This window comes from Kryptolebias marmoratus, linkage group LG11 (assembly GCF_001649575.2).
Source record: "Kryptolebias marmoratus isolate JLee-2015 linkage group LG11, ASM164957v2, whole genome shotgun sequence".
NCBI lineage: Eukaryota > Metazoa > Chordata > Actinopteri > Cyprinodontiformes > Rivulidae > Kryptolebias > Kryptolebias marmoratus.
This window is the reverse complement of record NC_051440.1, coordinates 17,750,246-17,768,622: the sequence shown is the minus strand read 5'-3', so window position 1 is coordinate 17,768,622 and position 18,377 is coordinate 17,750,246. Positions and strand designations below refer to the sequence as shown.

At 39.8% G+C, this 18,377-nt stretch overlaps 1 protein-coding gene across 1 annotated transcript in view; it reads left to right on the top strand.

Annotated features, from left to right (window-relative positions):
• Positions 1 to 458: 458 nt before the first annotated feature.
• Positions 459 to 18,377, top strand: part of wwox (WW domain containing oxidoreductase) — a 126,607-nt gene continuing 108,688 nt past the window's right edge. The window contains exons 1-5 of the mRNA XM_017406043.3: positions 459 to 689; positions 2,244 to 2,308; positions 2,428 to 2,485; positions 2,578 to 2,747; positions 13,800 to 13,906. Coding sequence (XP_017261532.1) covers positions 586 to 689; positions 2,244 to 2,308; positions 2,428 to 2,485; positions 2,578 to 2,747; positions 13,800 to 13,906 — 504 coding nt within the window. The 5' untranslated portion in view covers positions 459 to 585. The remainder of the gene's footprint in view (positions 690 to 2,243; positions 2,309 to 2,427; positions 2,486 to 2,577; positions 2,748 to 13,799; positions 13,907 to 18,377) is intronic.

The window sequence follows — 18,377 nt, the reverse complement described above, 5'->3', positions numbered from 1 at the left end:
ATAGCCAACTGACTTTGGAAAACACAAAAATGTCCTCTGATTTGTAATGTTTTGTTGTAGCTTGGGAGCCTTTTTGTAAAAAATACCAGGGTGGCGTAATTACACATTTTAAGTGTTCAAATTTGCTGTTTGAAGCCCAGAAACAATGTTTATTATCATCATGATTATTTACCAAACATATTCATTTAATATGAAACCAGCTTGTGATGTTCTAATAAGATGAGAAAAATCAAAATGTTGTTTATAAAACTTAAGGCTAAGTATTTGCATAACAGCAGCTTCAGAACGTCAAAACAAGAAACCAGATGATTTATTTGCCTATAAAATCTATGCCTTTAATTGACGCAGGACTTTATCTAAGCTAAACCAGAGCAGCTGTCAGCTGCTGACAACAAACCAACCAACCAATCAGGAACGAGCTCACGCTCCGCCTCAATTTCCCAAGATGCAGCTCGGCTGACGTCACTGTTGTTGCGGAAGTGCTACTTTTGACAACCGCGTTCGTCCCTTGGAGCGGATATCTTGCCCCCCCTTTGGGTTTGAGCGTGAGTGTAATTTCGTCTTTTGCGTGAAGTAGTTGAAACTATGGCCCTGAAGTACGTCGGCATGGACGACACGGACAGCGAGGATGAGTTGCCGCCTGGCTGGGAGGAAAGAACCACGAAAGACGGCTGGGTTTACTATGCGAAGTAAGTCAAACGTTAACTTCCGAGCAGCATGTTGTCAACGACCAAAACCACGTATTCATAAATGCACACACAAATACCCCGACCTTCTGATTTCTAACGCGTAAATCCGCAGATAAAACGGTCTGTGGGGTTAATGAGCTGCATTCTGGGAACAAACGCCGCATTTAGGACATGCTGCAGCTACTGTAGATGCTATTTTAAATCAGTGCAGTTGTTTAGGTCGGGAAATAACAACCCTGATTTTATGGTAAAGGTGGGAAGAAACAGCAGAGGCAATCGAGATATTTAATTTTAGTCTACACTGATAGCTGCAGTTACAATGATGCATATTTAATTCGGGTTTAATCCATATTATGGTATGTCTTTGGCTGTTTGAGGATTTATTTGGTGTGTTTTGTGCATGTGCGTGTGTAAAGTGGCATCCAACAAGCTGCACGCTCCATTCAAACCTTCTGTTTTGCTGTAAATAGTTAAATGATTAAAATATAACTAACTGCTGACAAAGCATACCTGGGGAGGGTATGTCAGCAATTAGTTATCTTTTAATCATCCTTTAAATTTGAAGCTGCAGTTTTCTAGTCTTATTTTGTAGCTTTCTGAACAGAAACAAAAGGAAAGGGTGACCATGGATAATTTGGGTATCCTAAAAGAGCTGAGCTTTCTGGACACTCAGGTTTTGGGCCTGTGCTAGAATGACACTGACATTGATAGGAGAGGATAAGGATAAGACAAAATGGCCTAACAAACGTTGTTGTTTGCTCTTTTTATTTAAAATATAAACTAACAGACGCGGACAAAAGACGCATGTAGAAAAATTCAGGTGTCTTTAGCTAGAACTTGCAGTTTACAGGAATGGTGCGGTCTACCTTTTAGTATTTGGAAGATCAATATGGAAGCTCAAACATTTTCTAGGACCTGAATAAAGATTTAGCAGATTTTCTTGGGGGGTGTGTTCTGCTTTAGTGTTGTGCAGCAACAACAAAACAAATATAAAAATAAGTAGAAGACTAACCAGACTGAAATCTTTGCTGCATCCTGACCTCTTTATTCAGCATCAGAGTTTAAACATCGGCACGGAAACAAGCCTGATGTATGTCAAAAACATCCTGTTGAGAGCTGTTCGCCAGCACAGAGTAAAGGCTTGCTTTAGAGAAAACGGAGTGTTTTTTTTTTTAATCACGTACTGTGAATCAGCCTTATTGATGCACAGGAAAAACTTTCACAGCAGAAAGGATGAATTCAAATAAACACAAACAAACACTGAAATTAAACAAGCTCTTTAATAAACAGTAATTTGCTAAATGTTTGCGAAACAGTGTTTGATTGGCCCTAATTTAATAACTGCATGTTGGCATTTTGTTTTGTTTGTTCATGCAAAATATCTCTTTAGTTTTATTTTATTTTTGCTGGTTATTTATTTTTTGTGTATTTTGTGCCAACCAAGAAACTGCTGAAGAAAATCAGATGTTTGTGCTCAGTTTGACCCATAAATTTCATCTCCTGTATAGGAACCGATAAATGAATGATCTGTTTTTTTCTTCTTTGTACCGACAGCCACGAGGAGATGAAAACACAGTGGGAACATCCCAAGACGGGAAAGAAGAAGCGTTGTGCTGGAGGTTTGTTTTGAGGACGCAGAGTGTTAAAGTGTTAAACTTTAAAACGTTGCAAACACACCACATGTTCTTCCTGCGTTCAAGCAGCTACAGAGGATTCTAGTTTGTCCTTTTCCCCACAGATCTGCCGTACGGCTGGGAGCAGGAGACGGATGAGAAAGGACAAGCAATTTATGTTGAGTAAGTTTACTGATGAGTGTATTTTTTATTTGTTTTTTGCTGAAGTCCTGGAATTATGTAGCTTTCCTGACTGCTTACCTCCCTGCTCTCAGCCACATCAACAAGCGGACCACGTATTTCGACCCTCGTCAGGCTTTCACTGTGGAGGACGTGATGGTGAAGCCAAAGCGCTACGATGGAAACACCGCCGCTCTGGAGATCGTGCAGGGCCGCGACCTGTCGGACAAGGTTGTCCTCATCACCGGGGGCAACTCTGGCATCGGCGAGTATCTTTACCTTCGTGTGCCCTCTTTTAGATTTGACGTTCTGTGTTGGAAATGTTCGCCCCCACCTCCTAGAAAAGTGTGATACCCCGATGTTGCCACTAGATGGTAAGATTACACCTTCGTAGACGGGGGTCCCCCCTCTCTGAAGCGTCTGTCCTCGCTGTGTGTCCCTGTCCGTTCACAACCAGGCATTCATCAACATTAGCCTCCAAAATGATACGCTTAGACCCAACAAATCACTCCTTAATACCGAACATGACTGTATTGAAGTTCATTAGCGGGGCTGAATTGGATGTCATTGTTAACTGTAATGAATTGCGTCCATTTGTACCCAGCAAATGCACGGCTCACTATATAATGGTCTGGAAACAAATGTATTTCCTTTTTTGCTTTAGTTTAAATTAGCGCGAGTGCTGGCCATTTGTTCGGACTCTCTGCTTTGTTCGAGATAGATAATGACAGCGTGGGGGAAATCAAATAAACATAAAATCGTTAATTGTCTTTATATTCAAATTCTTTGTCCCAAGGAAAATCACAGCAGTGTAATTGCTCTGTGTGTGTGTGTGTGTGTGTGTGTGTATTATGGGACGCTGCAAGGGAAGAGTGTAATATATGGATTTACAGCAGGCCTGGGACCTTCAGCGAACAAAGAGACTTCTGAACTTTAACGCTTTTCGAGACTTAATGTTCTTCTGATTCGATTTCTAAATATAGTTTTAAACACAAGATTGTCCATATAAAGTGAAACAGTGCCTTTTTTTTTATTTTTACTTTTTCACTGAAAATCAAATAGTTTTTAGCTTTTAACACTATGCATCTCCTGTTCTTACACACAGTTTGTAAATTAAATGCATTTTTTAAATTTACATTTACTCAATCTGAGAATGTCTTTATTCAGAGACGCTTAACAAGTGAAGAAGAATATTTAACACTTTACTAAACAAAGCCAAACTGACACAAACGTTACCTTTTTAAATCTCTTTACCAATTGAAGAAATACAAATCAAGAGGAGTTAGAAGAGTTTCTTTGAAAAGAAAAGGTTTTAGGAGATTTTGGAGGGTAGAACGAGAAGCTCTGATCGGATTTACCTTTGGGGAGACCACACATAAGAACAGGAGTGATCAAGGACGGCCAGGCAACATGACGTTCCTTAAAGGAGCGAGGTGAAAAAGTCTAACTGAGACAGATTTTAAACAACCGGGTGCTTTACAGGTGATGTCCAAAATGCTTTTCGACAAAAGCAGTATTTGTTTAAAGGAAACAACATTATTTTAAATGAAATCTGTATTCATAATCAATTATTTGTGTCACAAAACAAAACTGAGCACCATTTTTGTCAGAAGTGAAGATCTTGTTGCTCCTGGTTCACGTAGGGCTGCTGTTTCCTCCCGTGGCGGGAAGAATTTTGGGAGTTTTCGGGCTAAAATCTGTCACACAGGTTACCGAATCTCTCTGTCCTGATTAGCAGCACTGGGCTGCGGTCGAACGTGATGATTTACTGTTGCTGCTCGGACGCTCCTGTTATGACTGACGTTTATTTGCCTCACTGCGTTTTGGCTGTTTTGGTCGTTAGCACCGTGTGTCAGGGCTGACGTGTAAAATCCTGCTCTGTGGCGCTCGGATGGATTTCTAAGAATTAAATGAAGAGCACCACTCAGCTTCTGAATGTTTTCTTTGTAAGTCAGTGAAGCTAAAAGAGAGGAATTACTCAGCTTTGTTAGGTTAAAAAAGGTAAAAACAACAGTAATAAAATGGGTTATTTGAGACCGTGTGAATGGTTGAGGTGTTGAACTTTGACCGATGTAACGAGCAGTAAGTGGTTCATTTTAGCTTTAATTTTAGCTCCTTATTAGCTTAACCTGAATGTATTTGTGCAGCAAAAATATAAGAAACACAAAATTTTCTAACAGTCCTGTGTACCTCTCCTTCACTCAGATCCCAAAACTCCACATTCTGCCCTGATAGGTGGTTCTGCTTTTAAATGTTCACACTTTCCTATTTGTTCAGACAATTCATTTGTCTTTTTAATCACAACAGTTTCTAAACATCTAAACCTTTTTTCTACCGATCTTCCTCTTTTATTGTTTTTTAATTTGACTTTTTTTCAGTTTTTTTCTTGTATTTGTTGAACGAGTTGTTTCAAAACTCCTTTTAGCAGCATAATAATTGATATATTTATTAAAACGCCTGGTCTTGCTTGTCTATTTTTGTCAGTAATTATGTCAAAAAATGCCCCCTGTGTAAATAATTTACACCCTTTTTCCAGGAGAAGCAGAACTTTCAAAATCTGTCAAGTATTTACCATTCTGATGTAATCAAATACCTAAAACTGTGTTATAAGAAGTTATGGTAATTTGAAAAACACGTGCCGCTGTGTCGCCGGTGATCCCTGTGGTTTTAAAAGGGTTTAGATCTAACAGCAACTAAACGTTTTTTTGAGCGATTAGATAAATAAATTGCACCATTTCTGCCACACATGTTCAGGACTTTTCACTCCGTGTAAAAACACTTGAGTGTTTCACACTTCAGTTCAGAAAGATGCTCCAGATGTGAAAAAGTTGATGTTTGTGATTCAGCCAGGCCTCTGGCTTCTTTAGTTTATACGTAAAATTTAATAAAAAATTGCTGTAATTTTTTTGCGATTTGTTTCACTGCAACAGATGATCATTTCAGAAATCCACTGATGTAAATCAGTATCTACACCACCATCAGTTTTTAGTTAAAACGCAACAAAATCTATTCACTTTCTTTACACTCATGGTTTCAGCCTGTGTTTTGGAAAGTTGTAATCTTGTCTCAAGCAACATCTTAGCAGCAGAATGTTTTGTTTGTTTTTGTTTATTTTACACATTTTGCTCGAACACAAACATATTTGAAAATCCCCTACAAGCCAGCAAAACGTGATGTTTATTCATCCATTTTGTAAATGAATTACCAGACCTACATTTTTAAGTTCATAAGACACAAATTTTAAAAGATTTTGAACCAATTCTTTTAAAGAAAGGAAGAAGGTGAAGGTACATGCGAGCAAACTAAAATACTTTCTGATTATTCTGATTATTCTGAAGAGAAACTCTTCATCCTGATGATTCAATGTCTGTACAGGAGGCAGATGTTGTTCAAAGTTTCACCACAAGAGGGCACAGCAGTTCCTTGGTTGCTGGTCAGGCTTGAAATCCTTAACATGTTAAATTCCTTCACATGAGCTTTTTTTTCTGACTTAATTAAAAAGTTTAGAATAAAACAGACAATCCCACATTTAACACTTGCTGTGAAGTGTATAATAAATACTGATAGTGTGCTGAAGAAAACGAAACATTTTCTCAAGACCGTCTTCAGTAGCGACAACACACAGACGTTTTTATATTGTGTGAATACTTAATAAACCCATATTAACATAACCTTTGTTTTACTCTGCCGTGTATTAAATATGCAGCGACCGTAATTAACAGTACCCTAGTAGTAATTGCTACTTCTCCTGCACTCCTTTGACATTCCTGAAGTGAAATGTGGTTATGCCAATTGGTTGGACCCACTTAGCATTTTAATAGCATCAATAGTGTTTTAAACCAAGTGTCAAGGCTATTTCCATTTTCCTCAGTGCTTATTTCTTCGACAGGAAATGTGACATTTTTATTAGTAATGGTGGGATATTATTTAATTAGAAAATTTACATTTGAGCTCTTTAATTTCGCCCTTAATGCACAGGAACACGAAAACCACACACATGAATTTATTTATGCATGAAATATCATAGTGTCTGGTTTGGTGAGCAGCCTTGAAGCTCCATTGCACCAGTGCTGGGAGGCGAGACGGTAGCGTGGCTCGTCTTGGCAGCGGGATCACTGCGCTCAGTTCGCAGCATTTGTCTTCCTCTCTCTGCTTTCTTTTGCAAATTAAAAACCAGTAGCGACCTGAGTGCCGATTTTTAATTGTGATAATGGAAATGAATGATCGTAGAGTGCCCCCCCCCCACCACCCCTCACTCCCAGTCGTCCTTCTTTACTTTTCTTTTTAAAGGTTTTCTCCCTCTTATAGACCTGTGGTGGTACACCTGTACCTCTGCATTGATTCCTAAGCGGCTGTGACCCGAGCCTGAGCCTCCTATCCATCCCCATTACACAGTCCTACTCTGGCTCTAATTCCCTGCTATCAGCTAACTCTCAGGTTATTTACTGACCAGAGCTCCATGGAACAGTTAAACGATCATTGTTTTATATATATATATATATATATATATATATATCCTCATCTCTGAGAGACAAAATGTCTGTTTTATAAAAATAAAATAATTGTTTTAATCCTATTTATAGAACTCTAAATTTAGCTTTTTCCCTAAAATATTCTGTCTGTCAGAAGCCAACTATATTTGCACTGACAGATGATGATACATACAGTTATATTTACGTTGTGGCAGCTCTTTTGGGAAATGTCTGCATGTTTATGTGTCTCGCTACCTGAGTCGCATCATCAGTCACCCCGCTGCCGTGTTGTCAACGCGACATATGTTTAATAGTGGTCAGAAATAACATATTGACCCCCGTCTCACCCAGACACAATAGTCAGTCAGGCACAACTGGGCTATTTTTATACCCCCAGTCTAGCATTATGAAAACTTGTGGTAAAAAGCACTTTCTTTCAATTTCTAAAGGTGTGTAGTAGTGTTCATTGTCTCAAAATTTTATCAAAAAGTTTGATTTATGTTGTTAAGTAATTGGTTTTTTTTATTTTAGTACTATTTATTATTTTTGTTTGTGTATAACTTCAACTTTGCCTGCCTTTTCTTTGAAGAACTTCTCTGTCAGAATAATATCCGATCTGCCGCAAAGCTCTACTCGGCCTGACTGTAGGCACTGAAATCCACATGATGTAGTTATTAAGGTGCACGGTCAGTGTCGGAATAAGAGGCAGGAAAAGACTCCGGTGATGAAGGCACGGAATAGGGAGGATTTGGAAAAGAGCGCATCATGATGTTTTTGTATCTTAATGCGTCGTTGCTGCAGTGTTTTAGGCCTCTCGGAGTTATTTTTTATTCATGAAAGACTAACATTGTTCCGTATTTGTGTTGATCCCAGTGTTGTGTTGTGTGGATTAAGTGTCAGGCCCATGCTCTCCACTCTCTGGATGGAGAGATCCCTAAGCGTATTCAGTGAGTCGCAGAGTTTCGGGAGCCTCTGTGTGCAGATTAAAGCCACAGCCGAGCTTTGTGGCTGATCATTAGATTGAGGCAGATTTGTTAAGCACAACTGCCATTAAATTGGCTCCAAAGCTCCGGTATTTACTGCACTGCTGTTTATGAATAAGGACCCCCCTCTCACACACACACACACGCACACACACACCCACTCCCGCCTTAAAGACCCGCGCAGCGATGTGTTAAACCCAAGCCTCAGTAAGGAGTGAACTGCATTATTCATAGTGGGAGGAATTAGATGGATAAAAAGATGTTCCTGGCGAGGACGGTGTGAGGTGCCTCTGAGTGGCTGCGTGGAGTTTAGGTGACACCCAGAGTGTGTTTTATGTTTTTATTTATAAGTCTGAGTGTGCGGGTACCCGCTATGGAGCGGCCCCGGCCTGCGTCCTGCTCTGCCTCCTGAGCTGAACCACCAAGGAAATCGAAGAAGGGGTTTATTTATTTATTTATTTATTTATTCATTCATTCATTGGGTATTTCATGTCCTCGCTGATGAATGTGTTTATTGGCGACGTAATGAGAACCAGTTATGGTTGGTTAGTCAAATTATTCAACTTTATTAACCTTGGATGAAATTTGCTATGCAGACCCAAACTGATGTAACGTGGAAGGAGCATTACGCCGGAGGCTAGAGGGGGTTCAATAATGATTACAGCTCTAATATAATAGAACTGAAGTGGTTAGAGAAGAGGATGGAATACATATATGTGATTAAAGGCTGTAGGTAAAATAAAACGAAGGAGTATGAAGTTATTGTGTGTAGTCAAGTAGTTTATTGACCTATCGAGTTTATAGTCTGCAGATGATGAGGGGATGAAAGTTACATGATGGGGGGGAATTTTTGATGACAGAGATGAAAATAGCCCTAATGCTCAGCAGATCTGCGTGGACCTCGGGGGGGCTTTTTGTTTATCCTTGTACATGTATGATTCGGCGCGTTTATCATCTTCCCTCTCTGTGAGGACCGGCTGCTGGAGGAGCGGCGGCGTCCAGTGCGGCGTGAGGCCACGATGAGAGATTGTGCAGGGAGTTAGAGGTTGACACAGAGGGTCAGCGACAGAGAAAAGGGGAGGGGGGGTTGGGTGGGTCCTCAGACGGGGATGCATGGATGGCGGGATGGCATGGGAAGGGGGGTAGGAAGGAGGCAGAAGGGGACAAGGAGGGGGTAATGGAACACTGCAGTGCTCTCGCCTGGAACAGCTCAACCTTGGGCTGTAATTACTAACCATACATTCCACTTTTGGGGTGACATCTCCCTCCTCTTGGGCCAGTGGAGGGGAATTAGAGGGGATCTTAAAAGTCAGAAAGAGTCAAAGAGTTGTGCCGATCCTCGGTTATTGGGCAAGAACTACACAGCAGCTCGTGGAGCAGGTGCACTCAGCAACCCGTCACTCAGTCAGGGCTGTGAGAGGTTTCAGATTGGTTTGACTACTTTTTCAATACCGTAAAAACTTCCTTATTGAGCAGAATTTATATTTAAAGTGTCTATGTTAATCTTTTTACATTTAGTGTTGTTTTTGTACTCTTTGCCTCAAATAAGAAAACATTAAATGTCTCCAAAACAATCTTTTCCACATTTTTGAACAAACAAACAAAATAAGAGTGCACAGAACATTAGACCGTACTGTTTTTGTTCTGTGGAGGAAGTCTTTGATATTAAAAGACTGACTTGAATCAAACGACCGAATAAACGATTTCGATGCTGATTCAGAGTTTGGACAGAACGAGATTGGTTTGCTAAAACAAATCAATACAATTTTAGTTGTTGATGTGAATAAATCTACTAACCTGTTACCAGTTTTACCAGCTCAAAGACCTAAGATTTATTTTTATGGATGAATAAAACTGAAAACAGAAAATAAACTTGATGAAGAAGACTTAAATTAAACAGAATCCTGTAATAAGTGTATTGATCTATAGGAAATGATCTGCAGTTTGTTGGGCTTCACAATGAAAGTGATAGTTTTGATTTCTTTTTTTTTTTGGAAGCAGGGTTCTGTTAAACGTTTAGGAGTAATAAATATCTTACCTGTTGTAGGTGGCTCTTAGGACAGCCCCAGTTTGGAGAAATAGTTTGTGATTAACGAGCTAATGGCTAGTCTGAGCAGGGCTAAGTCCAGGGGTGATTGCTGCCATCTTATAACAGCTTCAGTCTAAAAAGTTTCATAGCGGTTCATAAAAAATACTGTTTTATAAACTTTTACATTCCCACCAGTTTAGCAAAGTTATTTACATAGAATCATACAGTTTATTGAAAGCACAAATAATAGAACTGCAGCTAAATGTAACACTTCTGCTGCAGCCTGGGGTACTTCTTAAAGTTCCGTAAATGTTTATAAAGTAAAGTTGTGATGAGATATTTAAGGCTTGAGTTGTTTTACATCAGCAGCAGTCCACTGTGATCCCGCTCAGACTAGCTGTTAGCTCGTCAGTTTGGTCAGAAATTAACTCTGTTTCTCCAAAATGAGGTTGTTTATGAAGCTATCTATAACAGGTAAGATATTTGTTATTTTAGCAGTCTTGAGCTGTAGATTTTAAAGTTCTTGTTCAGACTTTGGAAGGTTTTTCCTCAGTTTTTTTAGTCCTGCCTTCATTCTTGACCATTTCGAGAATAATGTGTTTCTTTTTTTTTTTTTGTTTGCGGCTCAACACTATTCCTGAGCGCCGTGTTGCTCCCGTGTTTTTTCAAGCCCAACTTCAGCTCTGGCGAAAGGTGATTGTGGGAGCTCGCCATGTTTGCCCACAGGCCTCGTAATGATTTGAATTGACTTCTGATTGGCCAATTGTGCTGCGGAGCTTATTTTAGTTAAATGCCTTTTTGGTTGCAGATCATGAGAGAGAAGGAGCAGGCTGCTCCGTTTGCCAAATAAACACGTTTACTGACGACGCCGGTAATGATCTCATTACATTGAGCCAATACACCTGTGTACGACTGGGGGGGGGGGATCCAGAAAGGGGCGCCGGGCCAGGGAGGACAAACAAAGCGTGAAATCACTAAATCACACTCATTATTGTGGGATATCAGTAGGGCCAGGATCCTAATGTACCATGAAGAGCATTCACTGCTTAATGGACATTTTGCAAATTTTTTTATGCTTTTTATACATTACAGTAAAACACAATTTCAACAACAGCCGAGCCATTTACTGTATTTCTGTTACCCTGTGAAACCTCAGCGTGAGCATAAACACAATCAAAGGTTTGTGTTTTTCATCAGCCGGGGTTTAAGGATGCTCTGATCACGTAATGCGCTCTTCCTCGTGCGTTTCCGAGTTCACCGTGTTGATATCTAATTAGACAAAAACGAACCTGAGCGAGCTTCGCGGGCCTGCCGTGTGATGTAAAACAGCTCATGGCGTCTGTCGATCCACCAGAGCAAAAGAAACCGCCGCCTGACCTCCTGTCATGTCGCACCATCAGCATCCCATGCTGAAACAGGATCCCTGAGTTGTACACCTGACCGAGAACTAATTTTCACTGCAGCCCTCTCCACCGGTAACACGGGCGAGGGGGCGGAGAGTCTCTGTTACAGCAACGCCGCTCTCGTTATTTCACAATTAATGTCAAGCCCCTGTTATTTGTCATTGCAAATACATGGCTTCGGCGCGGCTGCTGTTGTCGCTGCCATATTCTAATTTGTTCTCCATTATGGAAAACACTGGCGTCGATTAATTTCACTTTCATGGTTTGTACACACAACAAGTGAGTGTGAGGTGTTGTTGTTTACCAGAAGTCACTGCTCTTGTCCAATTTAAACAGGCTGAACAGAATCACTTTTGAATCATGACATGTTTTGAAATAAATATTTTTAATTTTGAGTATACTTCATCCATGAAACCAGACTTATCAATAATAAGTCGTTTATTTATTTATTCTTTTCTTTGTTCAGAAAAGGTACCAGATTCTGTTTATTTTCCATGAAATAACGTCACTTTTTTAAAAGCAATTTTTTTTTTGTAGTCTTGCAAAATAAAAGATTATCTTTGATTTGAGTCGTGGCAAAATCTATAATGTGAAAGTTATTTATTTGTCCCCATAAGCAAAATCACAAGGGCACAAAATGATCAAATATATATTTTTATTAAAGTCATCCACTTTTAAAATATGATTTTGTTGAAATTTTATGTTGTTCAGATTTGATCTTTTCGGGAATCACACTTAAAAAAAGATAACTAAACTTTTTTCAGACAGTTGTTTGCAGTTTATGCTGACTAAAAGTTTAGTGACTCTTTATAGAAACAAAAATGACGAAAAAAAACAAAAAAAACCGTGACTGATATGAAATCTCACTTCTTTTTATGGCTCTAAATGGAGTTCTCCTGTTTGGTTTTCGCTCCAGTTGTTTGGAGTTAGAAGTTGTTCCAGAAGTCCAACCTATAGTTTGTATAATGTTGCACATTTCTCTTCATATAAACTTCTTTATACAGTGATCTAAAATAAAGCATGAGAAACCCTGGCTTACTTGGCATCGAGTGTCTCTTTATTATTTAAGTACAATTATTTAGATGGAGATTTTGAGACTGAGAAAAATTAACATTTCTTTCCTACAGCTTGCTCGGAGTGATTTTTGTTTTTTAACTCCAGTGTCACAGTGCCTGTTTTTTTTTTTTTTTTTTTTTTTTCTGTCTTCTTGTTTTTATTTTCACTTCCATTACCTGTGAGTGAAATGATCTTTGCTCTCAGCCACAGTCCCCTTCATTACACCTAATAAGGTGTCATATAATTTCATTTCCATGCTTCACTTGTCAGAAAGGGATTCCAATCCTACTCCAATTTTGAGTTTTAATAGATATTAGTCCTTAACACTCTTCTAACAATTAGGCCTCCCAGTTTTGCTCTTAATGAAAATCAGATTAAGACATATAATCTAATTACAGTCCATATTAATCCACCCTCTGATGCACTCTGCCTACTGCTCTGCTTTTCACATCCTCTTTGGCGCAATCAATTATGAAGCCTGACAGTTTGTCAATCAAGTCCTGATAAATAAATATAAATATGACTTTTTTTTTTTTACAAAAAATGTAATACGGCTCTGTTGTTAAAACTATCCCTGAAACTGAAATGAATGTCAAAAAAAAAAAAATATATATATGGTTAAGGAATAAAGTTACCCATATAAATGAATTCAACCTACGGGATGAAATGACCCATTTAGACTTGTAATTTAGAAATGAACTTCTCTCCGTCTATCTTCAGTTTCTGTCAGTTTTATCGTGACTACATGATTTGGATGGAGTCATGTAGTAGACTCGGACTGATAAATTCTGTGCGTATCTGGGGACTTCGTTTCATGAGCGGGGGGGGACCCTTATCAGAAACGCTTTTGATGTGCTGAAATATCACACCGAGGTTCAGTTTGAATGACGTATCTGTTTTTGTTGCTCATTTGACTCCTTCCATTATGAACCATGCTTTCTTAATTACTGCCATCGCTGTGTAATTATTAACATAATTACCCTCCCACCACCCCTCCTAACTCGGTTTGAGCAGCGACGTGTTCTGGAGAGCTGTCGGTCAGATTCAAAACTTGATCAGAGATGAGACAGGGAGAAAAAAAAAAAAGTCTCAAACCACAATGATTCAATCAGTTTCATCACTTCAGAGAGAAATGATTAACTCCCTCTGCTAGACCACTGGGTTACTCAATAAAATAAATTATATGGAAAATTGATGAGGGTTTTAACTTGCACCCACATGCCAGCCCCCCGCCACCACCTTATTAGATTCAATCCTGTAGAATCAAAGATATTTTCAGAAGGAAACTAATCTTTGAAGCCTTGCTCACTTTTGCTCTTATTTTTTTGGGTTTTGTGTCTCTGTGTGTGTGTGTGTGTGTGTGTGGTGTCTCAGGCTTTGAAACCGCCAGGACCTTTGCTCTACACGGTGCTCGTGTGATCCTGGCGTGTCGAAACCTGTCCCGGGCCAGCAAGGCAGTTAGCCTCATACAGCAGGAGTGGGTAAGTGTGACAATCTATGTGACCCCTTATTTCTTAGAAAACGGAGAGCTCTGGAGTCCAGTGATGTAAATATATTTATTTCAGTGAATCCCTAAGCCAGAAAAGAGCTGATCCTGTAGTGATGAGGCTGCCTCTGTAGCCGAAGCGTGATAAACAACAGCGGACACCATTTATTAAAGCTTTATTTTTTTTTAAGTTTCTTAAAGCACGTTACAGTACAAGACACAATCACTCATTTACAAACATTCATGCAACATTTGTTATTCTGCCCCTGATCACGATTTTGGGTCATTTAACACATCAGCATCAAAAGTGGAGTTTGGTCTGCTGCCCAAGAACACTTGGCAGGTTAGGAAATAAAGTTTTTGAACTTCTGTGAAATGGTTTATTTATATGCGTTCCATGGAAAATGGTTTCTAAAACCTATTATAGCCATATCACCAGGTTTCCATAATATATGCTAGTTTGGTAACATCCACAATAGAAAAAATAATAATATCTACAACATGTTTTTCTCTCGAGGCAGCACATTGGCGCCTTTTTGTTCAAGCTGAAGCAGCAAGAAGGTCGCAGGTTCGACACCCAGCTGGGGTCTTTCTGCGTGGTTTTTTCACGTTTTTTTTTCTCTCCTGGCACTCCGGTATCCTCAAACAGAGCAAAAACATGCATGATAGGTTAACTGGTAACTCTAAATTGTCAGTAGGTGGGAGTGAGAACGTGAATGATCGTCTGGCTCTGTGATGGATTGACGACCTGTCCAGGGTGTCCCCCCGCCTCTCGCCCAATAACCGCTGGAGACAGACACCGGCTCCCCGCAACCCTGCAAGAAAAAACGAAAATGGATAGATGAAATTTTACTTTAAAATTATTTGAAAAACCATCCGTTTGTTTTAGTTGACATAACCAAAAACGAGTCTGAAAGTTTTTTTTTCTCCAATTTTAAGCATCTGCTGAATCCCAGACACTGAAGAACAGTAAAGAATATTCTGATTATTTTGTTTTTAAACTAACATCTAACATCTAAGTTGTACAGACTGTAAAACGTAGCAATAAAGCTCTAATTTGGAGTTGCATAAATTGTTTCAGTGCAAAAAAAAAGCTAAAGACATGAAATAAAAGCGAAATAATTTAAACATTCAAGAGAGACTTGTTTTATAAATAAATGCAAAAGTTAAAATCTAAATGTTTATGTTCGTAAAACCTGCCTGCATAAGTCAGTTTATAGGAACAATGAGCAATCTTCAGTCTCCCTGTGAAGTAAGAGTTAAACGGAAGCAGGAAGGGGGGGAGGAAAAAGTGAGAGGGCATCTGATAATTACCTGAGATTATTGCTCTAATATCGCTGCACTTGTGACATGTCCCCAGATTTACGAGTTTGGGAAAATAAACAAGTGAAATGTGGGTGCTGGAGCAGAAAGAATAAGCCATTAGCACTGGGTTGATTACAGAGAGCAGGACTTGAAGATGGAGGGGAGTGAGTGCTCAGCACAGATATGAGAAGAAAGGCTGAGAGGGAGGAAAAGGGGAGGGGGGGAGGGAGACAAACGCCTTTGAGCGTGAGTAGATCTACAGTGTTTAAACTCGCCAAACTCCCTAATTGAAGTATGCCCCTGGGGCTGTCAGTGCTGCGCCACAGTGTGAAATCCACTGCTTTGTTTAAATGAGTGAGGAAAAAGCTCCCAGTACCAGAATTTGTGGTGCAATTGATTTTCAAGCTTCACACCTGCCACAGATTCATCTTAGATACTAAATGTGGGCGCATTAGGAAATGGAAATAGTGTAGAATTGCTTTTAAGGAATAAATGACTGGTGTAAACGATAATCTCCCATTTTTATATTGAATTAGAATTTTGTGTATGAAGATTCCCCTCAAATTTAATTGAATTAAGATGTGGTATAATTTGAATAGAGAAGGAGCAGTAAATTAGCATTTCTGAAGCCGTCTCCAGATTTCCTTCTCAGGAATCCCCCTGTTATAGGCTAATGAATAAAAGTCACAATATCAGAATAAATCTTTGCCGCAAATTCTCCCCTTTGGCAACATTATTAATAGATTCACGAGAAGAATAGAGAGGAGGATTAATCTTTAAGATGATGGATGGCCTCTGCTTACCTTCCCATGCTCCTATGTTAAGGTCATTTTGATAAGTGAGTATATTTTGGGGTCCTCTGTAGAAAAGGTCACCATATCTACTTCCAGGTCCCTTCCAGAGTTCCGCTCTGGCTGCCAGGAGTGGAGCAGTTGTCCCGATTGTAGGAGACCTCTGACCTCCAACTATCTGCTTACTATTACTCGAATCTCTCTCTTTCTCTGACTCTTTTTTTCTGTGTCTGACTGAGTGGGTTGGCGGTGGCGCTCGGAGGGGAGAGTGATTGCTCGCTCGAAGCTCAGGGCGGTGCGGTTCAGTGCGGCACCGTGTACTGACAGTGGGTATAATAGTGAGGTCGGCGATGGATAATGGGCAGGTCAGGACGGCTAGGAAGTGCAAGGTCAGAGGGCTCATCCTTCCCAGCCAATCTCTCTGTGTTCTGCTGTTAGAGTCCAGAACAGAACAATACACTTAATGGAACATTCCTGGAAGAGAAAAGTCCGTCTCGTAACTAATGTACCTAATCATCAACTTAGAAGCGTTTATTTTTATCTTCGACACACTGAACTGGTCATTTTTCTTTTTTAATGGTCTTGTTTTTATGTTGAAACTTTAGTTGCATCTCTTCACTCGAACCGGGCTCCGTCTGAGCAGATTGTGTTACTTTCTCTTTAGCTTTTTGGAGCCGTGAGTTGAAACCCCTCCAAGAGGCTCATTAGAGGAGTTAAGAGTGGCAGGGAGGGGATAAACATTTACCCTGTGATTGTGTTTTACAATTAGCTCAATGCTGGCTGCCTTCATAAGGTTCAAGAGGTGCTGCTTTTATAGGCTGTGATGAAGCAACAGTAAAACCAGGGTATTAAGCGGCAGAAGTGTGCTGAGGAGAAGCTTGTCATGTGTGCACAGAGACAAAATGCTCGTAGATATGCTACACAAAACCAAAAAACATGTACAAACTCTAAAACTTTATCAAATATATTAGCAGTATTAAAGTTACAGCTTTTGAAGAGGGGTTCTGTGGAAAAATTCTGAACAATTAATATCTTACCTGTTGTAGATCGTTTCTTATAAAGCGTCAGTTTGGAGAAATAGTTTAACTTTGATGGGATTATTGAGCTAACAGGAAAAAAACTAACTCTGGTTCATCCAAATGTTATGTTATAGCCCTCTACATTTCTGTCAGTTTGGGATTGCAAGATTATTTTCATTAAATTGTATGGTTCTTTGCAGGTGCAAACAGTGGCGGCAGCAGCAGCTGTCTGTAGCACTTCTGGCTGTCTTTGCCAAAATGACAGCGGTGTAAAGATTTATAAAACAGTGTTTGCATGAACAGTGATGAAATCGTTGAGATTAGAGTTGTTTTAATGCAGCAGAAGTCTGCTTTGGTCTTGGCTCCACTCAGACTAGCTGTTAACTAAATAATCTGATTCTAGATTTCCAAGCTAAGGTCATTTTAAAACCCGTCTGTTCCATGTTATTCCAAGATATTATTTGTTCACAAAACTTCACTTTGAAAGATTTGAACTATCCCTTTAATTACAGTGCATTTAGTATCCGATAAGATCTTTTTTTTAAAATTCATCTCCTGTTGTGCAAACCTTTAAACTCTGCTGCTCTTGGCCTTTGATCCTTGCTGTAACTACATGCTGTTTTCTCCGAGCCCCTAACCCATCCATCTCCCATTCCGCTCACAGTACATGCAGGTTAAGTCGCTGGTTAACAACTAAAGTGTTGCCTGCGTGCCAGAGATTTATTTTTCCTGATTGCCTTTAAAATTATGCTTATCTCCTCTGCCGATGTCCTCCTCTGAGAGTTGTAATGGACTCCCCTGAGAAGCGGTGGGCTGCTTGGTGGGCCAACCAAGGCCCTTGGCCCCTGAGTGGAATACAGTACACACGTGTCTCGTGGTCTTATTTTGTAATTTCATTCCTTTTTTGTTAATCCAAAATGCTCATTTCCCTCACTGTCCTTTTTCTACAGCACATGCTAATGAGATGCTTTGTAAGGGCGTTAATTAGTGAGTTAGTTACTGATTGCTGTGCTTGTTTTTGTTATGTGTGTGTCTGTGTGTGGCAGGGGGTATTAATATGGCTGCATGCCGCTGAGGAGAGTTCTGTCAGGGTCTGCTCTGGAACCAATTAGGCTAAAGCTCAGTGTCCGCTGAGGCTGCTGGGAGGAAAAAAAAAAGCCTGCTGCTTGCAATGTCAAACAGCAACATTAACACAGGCCATAGAGGCAGCGCAGGACAGGCAGACAGAGAGCTGATCTGCAACAGTCATTCGTACAGGCAAAATATATAAATATGGGATGTATTCTTTTGCTGGGTTGTTTGCTGGAATAAATATTTTATTTAAGGAGACTGGATCTTTACGAAGCTGAAC